Source organism: Clupea harengus, chromosome 8, assembly GCF_900700415.2.
Source record: "Clupea harengus chromosome 8, Ch_v2.0.2, whole genome shotgun sequence".
Taxonomy (NCBI): Eukaryota; Metazoa; Chordata; class Actinopteri; order Clupeiformes; family Clupeidae; genus Clupea; species Clupea harengus.
Window position 1 is genome coordinate 16,292,069 of NC_045159.1, and position 10,249 is coordinate 16,302,317.

Here is a 10,249-nt window from a genome sequence, read left to right on the forward strand (position 1 = left end):
AACTTTTTAGCTCAATTTTCTCTTGTAAGTGTTGTAACTGGGTAGGCCATGGTCACTTCGGTTCCCTTGGCTTTCATAAGGCACTGCACTACAGCTTGCTTTAAACGTCTGGTTGCAAAGGCCACAACTAATCTGTGCAGGTGTTCAGAGATGCATCTTTCAATATTACAAAAGTGTTTTGTGTGAGGTTTTTTTCCACACTTTTCCAAACCTATATGTCCCGACCTGCTCGGCCTCGCAAGTGAAGAACTAATTAAAGATTTCCGTCCATAAGCATTTTCACTCCGCTGAGTAACTCTGAATGCCAAACAGAAGTGTTTCTGTCACAAGTGCCGACTGCATTGGGGAAGTCCGAGCCCCCCCCGGCCCTCTCAGCAGAGCCCCACTGCACCTGCCAATGACAGCTCTGCCTTTGAGGACGTTCCCTCACACACGCTCTTTCTCTCTCTACCCACCCCACTCTGTCTTGGGTCCTATACTGAGCAGCTCTTCCTCCTACTCTCAGACTAACTCCCAAAGGGCACTCCTAATGTTTCCCAGACGCACACCGCTCCTTGCCGGCAGTGAGGCTTAAGTGGTAGTGTTATTAGAAAATGGCCTCCTTGAGTTGAGTAACGAACAAGGACGGCGCTGTGCAGGTGGCGTGCATGTCCAACGGTAGAAACTAACAAATAAAAAGAGACGTGGCGGCTCTGAAGCTCATTTGTCTCGGCTCACGCATGGAAAACGCCTGACGATGTAAATGTGCAAACGATTTTCTGAATAACCTGCTCTCGTTACTTGACATTTCGTGCTCTCTTGGTCTCTCTGTGGTCTTACGAAAGTTCTAATTTTTCGTTTTTCTGTTGTCTCAGGCACCATCTGTCATGGCCTTCCCTGCAACAACGCCTACAGGAATGATGGCATATGGAATGGTGAGAGAGGAGAGATTTGTTTTCTTAAAATACCACACCATCAGCTTTGCCAAGTGCTCAATGGGATTTGGTATGTTAGCCCTTAGGACACTGTTTCACACAGGTGTTCCATTGCCCCCTTGCCATTCTGTGTGAGCTCACTTACCCTAGAGCAAAGATTTTACCCCCCCCCCCCCCCCCCCCCCTTCCCCTTCTGCCCTAGAATGCTTGTGAGGGCAAGACCAAAAGCAACCCTGTGCATTTAGGGCCTCTAAAATGTTACACATGCCAGTGTTAATAAGGTCCTGTCCACCTTGCCTGCAATAGTGTGTTAATCAGCAGTCGTGTGTTTTACCACGAAGTCACTCACAATCCCAGGAAGTCACCAGAGTCGTGGTGGCTGCTGGAATGTGCAGTCATTTGTTTGTTTTTGCGAAAGGTGAAACGAACATTTGCTTGTAAAGTTCTGTCGGACTCCTTCACTTAGCTTCAGAGGCCTGCAGAATAATAGCTTACGCAATGACTGCATTATACCCCCCCCCGTCCCCGGTCCCCCCCCCCCCAGCACTGACTCACCCCACTTCCAACCTGTGCGCTGGAACAGTAAACCATAAAGTGTCTTTGTAATGGCAATGTGGATTTGACTGCAAATGTCGCAGTGACAGAGGGAGGGTGATGCCTCTGCCTCATTCTGTCTGGGTGTCTCTCGCCGTCTTCGTCTTCTGAAGCACACAAGTTCGTGCAACAGCGACTTCATCACATGAGAGCTATTTTTGAACTTTAGTTAACCAAGTCACAGCAGTGGGATCAGGGCGGGACAATTGGGTTTTGTTCTGTCCACATTCCACTTCCCTCCAACGCAGTTGTCGTGTCAGTTTGTCTCTCTCCCAGACACAAAGGTAGCTGAAATCCCTGTTGTTCAAATACTTATGAAATGATAATGAAAAATATAACAACCCAATTTTAGTGTATATCAGTGAAATATTATTTTGTCTCATCTGTATGTACTATGTAGATGGATGAATGGATAGATGTATGTGTGTGATGTATTTTTTGTTTTCCTCCGATGTAAATCGATCATGGGACCATGTGAAAGGTCCTATATAAATGTAACATGTTGTTGTTCTTCTTATTTATAATGTATTCTGTTTTGTCTCTAGCCTCCTCCAGCGGGCTCTGTGAATATGATGACCCAGCCCACCATGATGTACAGCCAGCCGGTCATGAGGCCGGCCAACCCTTTTGGCCCAGTCTCAGGCGCACAGGTAGGTCCTGCATCCTCGTCCTGGAGGTGCAGAGAAGGCCCCATGCTGGGCTGGGACTGAACCAGGCCTGTCCCATCAAACCCAAACAGCTTCTCTCTTTTTTTTTTTTTTTTTTTAGTCCGTCAGCAGTTTATGCCGAAATTAAATTATTGTTTAAGGGCATTATGAGGAAATAATTTGGTGTCCCTTAATTTTTTTTATTTATATATATATTTTAATACATTAGCATTCAACATTTCATTGTGAAATGACTTTTTTTTTTTTTTTTTTTGGTCAAATGACAGATGGAATTCTATGGCTGGGAGCAATAGCAATTCTGGCACGCTGAACCTCTATTCAGAATAAGCTGAGTGAATCACTTTCACCCCCATATACCATTTCAGCTATGTTCTGAATATGATGGCTGCCATGTCAACATTGAGGCTTTTTATTCTTTTTGTTTGTTTTTTCTTTTCTTGAAGGATAAGTATTCTCTCCCTCACCCTAATTCATTCTGCAGAGGGAATACATATCCTGACTCTCCCACCCTCCCATGTGCCCTGTATGCTAGCACTTAGAGCGGCACCGCTTCAAACGCTAGGGCCGTGGTTTTTGAAGGTGGTTACGTGGCGCTATGTTCCCATCAAAGCCCCGCCACCACCCTCAAAGTGGCACCTCTCCTGCCCAGAGCGTCACAGACTCTCCTTGCCAGTTGGCATCGCCACTTCTCCAGTGCCACAAGGCCAGCTGCTCTCCGCACACGGATCCTTTTCTTCTCCTGGACCTCTCTCTCTCTCTCTCTGTCTGTCTGATATTCCCCTTTTCCCCCCTCTGAGCTCTTGGTGTTCTCCCCCTTCCTCCCCTCCCTGTAGTGTGTGGTGGTGTTGTTTCTCCTCCCTGGCTGCTCCTGGGGCCCTCACTCTCTCTCATTCTCTCTGATTAGCACTCGGCAGCCTCTAGCCCTTCCAGTCAGAGTCCCCTCAGAGCTCCAGGACAGGACCCCTTTGCACAGCTCTCTCTCAAGGATTTCTTGTAGAGCATCTTTAGGTACAGCATGTTCTGTCTGTGTTTCTGTCAGTGTGCACGGGTGCTGCATGATTGTGACAGCCACTTTTAGACTCAGCTCGTCACGCACCCTCCTTCTCCTCTTCCTCCTCTTCCTCTTCCTCCGCTGAGTTTCCCTGGCACTGAAGCTTAAGTCATCACACCACATTCATCTCCTCATTGATTTCACCCTTTTATGATGTCGTCCCCTGTTGCCAGCGCTATTTCCTTATTATTACGATGGCAAGTCAACCCTGAGAAGCCACTCATGCGTGTCAGTGATAATGCCACTTTGCATACGTGTGCGCATTAGTTCTGGACGGGCATGGTAGTTTGGACGATATTAAGCTTTATGTGTGCACTACTCTGTGATAAGTCTGTTTGAGTTCACTGTTCAACGACAGTATAGCTCCTTGCATGAGTTCTGCGCCTATATAGGAAACTTTCAAGTCGTCATTCACAGTTGTATGCAGTATGTGTATGCCACATATTCTTTGACTATAAGAAAAATTTGACTTTTCCACCTTCAATAGTGCAGGGTAGCAGAAGACAGAATTGAGGGGGATTAATATACTAATTGCTTTAGTAATCCAGTTTGCAAAGATGCATGAGGACTGTTTTGGACATGGAGAATGAACTTTTTCAACAGCTTATGAATCATAGATAAGTCTCTTTCATTCTGTTTGAACTGTGATGTGTTGATAAGAAACACACCGTTGAGTCTTGCATGTAAAACAGTGGCGAGGACAGAAACATCAGAACTCATGCTTGGAGCTCCAGGCTATTATTCCAGGACTCACATAGACCTATTGAGGTAATGCACGTAAATCTTGATGTTCTATAAACATCTGTGTCCCTTTAACATGCCTTAGTTTTATTGTCAGTCTCTTGAAAAAAACACCCTTTGTTTCCAAAGGAATCATTATGGATCTTGCTGCTCAAAATGGTACAATTCATTTCTGTGCAATAAAATGATCTCATTAGTCTTCTCTCTTCTTACAGATGCAGTTCATGTAACATTTGGAGTCTGAAGAATCTTGACTGCAGTAAATCTTGAAAACCTTTAAATTCAACTTTTACTTTTATGTTTGATTTTCTCCTGAGAATATCATTTTGGAGAAGAAAAAAAAAGGCTTTTGAAGGAAATCAAACACGGGAAGGGGGGGGGGGGGTCATTCTTTGGAAGGCGCAGCGGACACGGCGCCTGTTTTGTAACGTGTCTAACACAGTAACAGTGTGCACTGCTGTCATCACCCACACAGGGAGCCCTCACAAATGCCTGTTGAGGGGTAAAGGGGTGTTTAGTGATTCATCAGAAGAGAGTTGGTTGCCACTCATACAGCTTGATGTTTTCTGGGGGGGGGGGGGGTAAATGGGGTTTACAGGGGTGAGTTATATCTTCCTTCGATCATCAATCATGCATTATCTAATTCAACCACCATCAATTAGACAAAGCTAACTTCCGTTTATACTATGATTTCTATTCTATTTTTATTTTTTTATGTTTTACGTTTGCAGTAGACATTCCTTGTGTTTTTGTTTATTTATTTATGATTACCCATTGAGGACATGAAAGAAAAGAAAAAAAAGACTTTATTGAACTCCTCCTAGTGGGCGGCGTGGAGGAATATACGTACATGGGTATGATTGATTGTATAATTGGATTTTAAGAGTGACTGAGTAAAGAAAAATAATAATAATATAAAAATGAAAACACCTGTAAAGACAAATAGAGCACTAAATATTCTCAACCATTCTCATGTCTAGTGCAATTCTTTGTAGCTCAGAAACTCACAGCCCTATGTTTGTAAGGGAACTAGGGGGGGGGGGGGGAGATATACAATGAATTAATAATCCACATAGTCAATTCTGTGCCTAGGGTTTTTTGCAAGGGAACATTTATCAAAATAGCAAAGCACTACATTTGTGATTCAGCGGCGTTGCATTGGAGAGGATCTGTATTGCTTTTCTGCTTGGCATGTCATTATTCTACATTTACTGGACTATGGCTGCCTTTCCCATCCGAATGTGCAGAGTCACCTTCATGCTCTGGCCATCTGTGCGGGGGGCAGCACTACGGGACTCCTTCACCGAGGGAGGGGGGGAGTGTGCATTTCAGATACTGGTAACACAAGGGGTGGGGTCGGTAGTATCTTTATAAATTAGTTGTAGGTCCAGTGGAACAGGGTGAAGTGAAGCACTGTTGATCGGTGCTTGGTGTATATAAAATCCACCCTGTCTGTTCTGGGGGGGGTGTAAGTGAAGGATGGTCAGAATATGGAGGTCATTCTATTCATTGATTAGCACATTTGCTACAGTGTCCCTGCAGATTCTATTTTTGTTTATATATTAAAAATGTATGTAAGCAAAATTTGGTTGATTTTCAAATAAAGCGCAGCTTCCATGATGACTTCTCTCTGTGTGTGTGTACGTACTTGTAATTGCATGTGTATGAGCTTTCAAAGAAAGTTCCAAACCCATACTGTGAAATAGGAGTATATTTATGGAGTGCTAAGATGGTGTTAATGGTATAAATGCTGAAACGGTTTTAGTTTTTTAACATGCCACTCATTCTGTACTGTCACACTTAGTCAAATGTGAAGACTTTCTCCTACTTAATATTTAATATTATTTATATATTTTCTTTTTTAAACGTATGTTTAAAAGGCCCCTTTTCATGTGTGCAGCTGGGCTGGGGGTGGCCAGAACTATTGGAACCTGTTGTGGATAACGGGTGCGGTCAGTGGCCAGTCGTGCGGGGCCAGCGAGACGTCTGCGCTGCTCGCCTCGGACGAGGCTGTGTGCAGTGGCATGGCCTGGCCCACCACACTCAACAGTTTCTGTTCCAGAGAGCCCAGGTGCATGGTCTCCTACACCAGACATGGAGAGGGGGGGAGGGAGAGAGACAGAGAGATAGTTTGTTGGTTAGACACAGGGAGAACTTCCTCTTTGGCCCTAGATCTGGCTCAGTAACAAGGGTAGAGATTGTTTCTTTAAGATGTCTCGTCATCTATATTCCAGGCCAGGCCAAGAGGAACTAACGGTGGGAACATCCAAACTGCGCTTTCCACAGTCATCCTCAGCTGAACAAAATGCCATTTTTTAGTACTGTTAATGCCTCTTAAAAGCTTGAATGGAAAAATCTTACATCTATATTCTTAGAGGAATGAGGCTCAATCTAGATTGCAGGGAATTGTGCGGCTTCTTCCGGAATGAAGGCAACTCTTCAAGAACATATTGGTTAGTTTCTGTTAATGTATCGGCACAATGGAGATCTCCGATTCAAACTTCTTTAGATTAATTTATTTTCACTGGTAGCTGAAAGGAAGTAGTGGCATGACGCCATTGCCTTACCTTGAAGTAGGTCTGGCTGCCGTACAGAAGTTCGGTGAGGTCGTGTGGCCAGCCCTCTTCAGTCGTGGCTGCAAGGAAGCTGCTGCTGCGCCGGCGCTCACCGCTCCCCAGTTCCAAAGGCCGAGTCTGGGTCACCTTGCCATCCAGTGCTGCCTGGACGACAGCCAGGTGGCCAGGAACGCTCTCTCCTGGGGAAATGGGAAGGAACTGCAATCAAAGCTTGGAGACGTCTGTTAGGAGATTGGGTGATGAGCCCAATTCCATGACCTAAACACTGAGCATCGTATGGCTAAGTACGTATATACGAGTAAGTCCATATAAGGGCAGAGCTGCTGCCATTGTTGCTTTGCAATCTGTTGTGCCCAGACATTGTGGTGTCTGAGGGGGAAATTGGAGTGCCATGCTGCCAAACAATCCTGAGAGGATAGGACTCAGTGGCTTCCTCTGCCATTAACTGATATGGATCAGGGAGGCCTTTCCTGAAGGGTGCCCAGCTACTGATCATGAGGGCTAGTTGGCTCCTCATCATTAGCTTGTCATGGCCCCTCTTAAACTGGACACAGAATGAATGTGAGTTAGGTCTAAACAACACCTAACTTTTACTGTATATCCTTGCATGAACTTATGCTATTAGGGTTTAAAAGGTAATAATGATGTATTCATGTACAGAGCCAATGCAAGCAGGAAGTCATAGGGCACATTAATCAGATGATGTACTGGTGTACAGTAGGTTGCTCGGTTTGCTGCTGTTTTGCCATACAACATGGCTCTGCCAGATAGTGTATTCTTGCACTACAAGTATACAAGGTTTCCTACATAATATTACAGATGCATTAGCCAAATGTATCAGTGCTTATCTAAGGCTTTCACAATGCAGCTGTTTTAGAGAGCTCTTTGCTGCCCTCTTGTGGCTCTGTTGTGGGAAAATAACACCGCAAACATTCTTCAACCACATTTAGAATACTGATGTAATTCTGAACAGAAATATTGTCAAACATCTCCCTTCAGAGCTTCACTTTAGGCTTTTTGCTTCTTTTGTTTACTGGTCAATAAATACTTACTCCCCTTTTACCTCAGTGCAATGTACATCTTTAATCTGACCTGATAACATTCTTATTTGTATCATATTGTTCCAGATACTTTCACTTTCACAGAGATCTTGATGATTTCTTGATATCGCATCACTTTTATGGCATAACAATCACAACAAGACATATGTCTTCCCTAGAGGACCCAGAGGGTGTCTTCTTATACATATATTATTACACCATTCTTTTTTATTTTAAGAGCATCATGAATAAAAAACAAATAATGAGGATTGATAATATAGCAGAGGAAATATTATAACTAGGAATCACCTGTTTTCCTAAAGGTCTGCTCCAATGTGAGAGAATCACTCGGTCCAAGTCCAGCTGCTTGAGTGAGAAAGACATTCCTGTAACAGACACAAGTCACATTCACACCTTCATAGTTTCTGTTAACCAGAAAAACATTCTGCAATTGTAAGTAATGGCAGAGATTACCTGGATATCTGTAGGTCCTCCAACCGCTCGGTAAACAGTTCACCCGTGAACTTCAGATTATCTTCCTCTAGCTCCTGTACTGCTACTTCCATGACAGAAACTTCCGTTTTGTATATCGCAACCTGGAGAGGAAAACTGTGGCTAAGCTCCCCAATCTTTGCACTTGCAGTTACAGCAGTTACATTCCTGCACTTTTTTTCTATTTCTGATGTAAAATAGTATTTATTGTTACACTAGGTCTCTATTGCTCGTAGCTTGACTGTTCTCTCCCTTGTACGTCGATTTGGACAAAAGCGTCTGCTAAATGACAAAATGTAAATGTAATTTTTCTACAGAAGTGGAACCATTGTCAAAGTCAAAGTGTTTATTATCGCATACACCAAATTGCTTCAGCGCAGCGAAATTCTTACGACTTGGCAGCCAACATCAACGCAGTAGACGGCATACAAAAGGTAACAAAAATAACATGTACCAAAAATAACATATAACACTATAACATATAACATATAACAAGTAACAAAAGTTTGAAATACAAGAATACATTGTCCAGTCATATAACAGCAGCATGAATGGATGTTCTACCTCTTTCTTCATCCACCCATTCTCTTTCACCTCCTGGCGCGTGTTCTTGTCAAGAAGCTCGATTGCTCTCTGAAAATATAACCTCATTGATCCAGGCTACATTGTGTTTATCATTATTGTTTGTGCCTTGTAGGCAGTATTGTTACCTCTGTGGCTAGTTGTTTTTTCTCATCCATCAACTGAACTTTTTTCTTATCAATTTCATTGAAAGTCACCTCCAAGGACCGGTGAATATTTTCTGTAGTAAAGATAAAATGCACTTGTTAAATGAATATTCAACTTTTTGAGCAAATTTTCCCTCTTAAAACAGAAATGTGAAACCGAAAAAAAAAACATTGACCTGCCATCTCCTCAAACCCCTTTTGTAATCCAGAGAGTTCATCCTTTAGGTGCTCAATCTGCTCTTTATCTTTGTGTCCACCCACATTTTTATACTGCAGCCAAACCTCCTTCTCAGCTTGCAAAGCCAGCACCTGCTCCTCAAGACTCTTTAGGTCCTGGTTCAATTCTCTCTCAAGCAAACAAAAAAAAAAACATTAAAACAGCCAGTCAATACACATGGCACATTCAATAAACCTTCAAGTGGTTTGCACCATTAATTATACCAATATATACATATCTACAAAAGCCTAAGCCAGTTTTTTTTAAGGGGAATTGGACACAAACTGCATGAGATGCACCCATGTAAGGAAATATTGGAAAGGAATCAAGAGTTGTAGGCTACAGTGGTGATAGAGCTTTGGCCTACAACAAATTATTTCTCAATTATACCCAGTCGTCTGTGTAGTCTATACCTGCAAGCTCCTTTTCTTTATTGCGGCTCAGCTCTAGATTCTGGTGGAGAGCCTCCTCAACCTGTTCCTTGTTCACTTCTCCTCTCTGTTCAAGCTTCCGCTCCTGCTCTTTCGCTTGTTTACGCAACACTGTGATGTGGCTTTTCTGCTCCTCACGTAATTGATCCCTCTGTGAATGCAGCAACGCCGTTACCAGTTTGATGTGCATGTGTCCAGCTGTGACTTATGGCCTCCATTATTGTGGCTCTCTCAACTACTTTTTAAAATTAAATAACGTTTCCTACCAGTTCGATCAGTTTCATTTTTTTCCCCTCAAACTGTGCAACATCCTCCTTGAATTCTTCAATTTCCTTTCTTTTGACTTCAATTCTGAACGTTAAAACAAGATATTAAATTGGCTCACAATCAATCAATCAAACTGTGTATTGAGAAAAAATGAATTAGCCTACTGGAAATTCATGAAAGCTTCTGCCACTGAAGTTTTATCCTCGTCGACGGCCTTCTTCCCCATGTTTTTTGTTCACCCGCTGACTATAAACGTTAGCCACTGAGAACAATTCTTTAAACTGATAGATAGCTCGATGTCCGGCAAAAATGATCACCACATTATATCAGGTCACCAATACGACAAAATGCTTAAATATGACTAAGATATTGTGCAACTGAGTACTAGTGCGCATCCGTAACTGGTTTACTTATGTTGGAAAGAGATTAAACGCCTACCCGTGGGGAAAACAAATACCTGTCACCATAGTTACCCATTCGCTTAAGGGGCAGGGCAGGTATACACCCACGGACATGGCCTCGCGCAATCC

At 43.2% G+C, this 10,249-nt stretch overlaps 3 protein-coding genes across 14 annotated transcripts in view; 2 read left to right on the top strand and 1 right to left on the bottom strand.

Annotated features, from left to right (window-relative positions):
* Positions 1–5,591, top strand: part of picalma (phosphatidylinositol binding clathrin assembly protein a) — a 20,582-nt gene extending 14,991 nt beyond the window's left edge. For 10 of the 12 annotated variants that reach the window (XM_031572137.2, XM_031572139.2, XM_031572142.2 and 7 more), the window contains 4 exons: positions 855–914; positions 2,054–2,158; positions 3,081–3,184; positions 4,184–5,591. In XM_031572137.2, coding sequence (XP_031427997.1) covers positions 855–914; positions 2,054–2,158; positions 3,081–3,173 — 258 coding nt within the window. In that variant the 3' untranslated portion in view covers positions 3,174–3,184; positions 4,184–5,591. The other 2 variants (XM_031572140.2, XM_031572141.2) reach the window with 2 other exon arrangements.
* A 696-nt stretch (positions 5,592–6,287) lies between these two features.
* On the bottom strand, positions 6,288–10,050 carry ccdc83 (coiled-coil domain containing 83). The gene is made up of 8 exons (XM_031572150.2): positions 9,884–10,050; positions 9,435–9,803; positions 8,981–9,148; positions 8,787–8,878; positions 8,641–8,709; positions 8,059–8,180; positions 7,894–7,970; positions 6,288–6,723 (listed from the first exon to the last, which is right to left on the bottom strand). The coding sequence occupies exons 2-8, from the start codon at positions 9,640–9,642 to the stop codon at positions 6,479–6,481; spliced, it is 981 nt and encodes a 326-aa protein (XP_031428010.2). The 5' UTR covers positions 9,643–9,803; positions 9,884–10,050; the 3' UTR covers positions 6,288–6,478.
* Positions 10,016–10,249, top strand: part of LOC122133094 (zona pellucida-like domain-containing protein 1) — a 2,420-nt gene continuing 2,186 nt past the window's right edge. The window contains exon 1 of the mRNA XM_042708496.1: positions 10,016–10,049. Within this exon, the coding sequence (XP_042564430.1) occupies positions 10,016–10,049 (34 nt within the window). The remainder of the gene's footprint in view (positions 10,050–10,249) is intronic.

Excerpts from the sequence above, each read along its gene's own strand:
- ccdc83 (XM_031572150.2), bottom strand. The coding sequence starts at position 9,642 with ATGCACATCAAACTGGTAACGGCGTTGCTGCATTCACAGAGGGATCAA. Across the intron at positions 9,149-9,434 it reads TAAAGAAAAGGAGCTTGCAG|AATTGAACCAGGACCTAAAG; the intron begins GTATAGACTACA and ends TGCTTGAGAGAG. Across the intron at positions 7,971-8,058 it reads GAGGACCTACAGATATCCAG|GAATGTCTTTCTCACTCAAG; the intron begins GTAATCTCTGCC and ends TGTCTGTTACAG.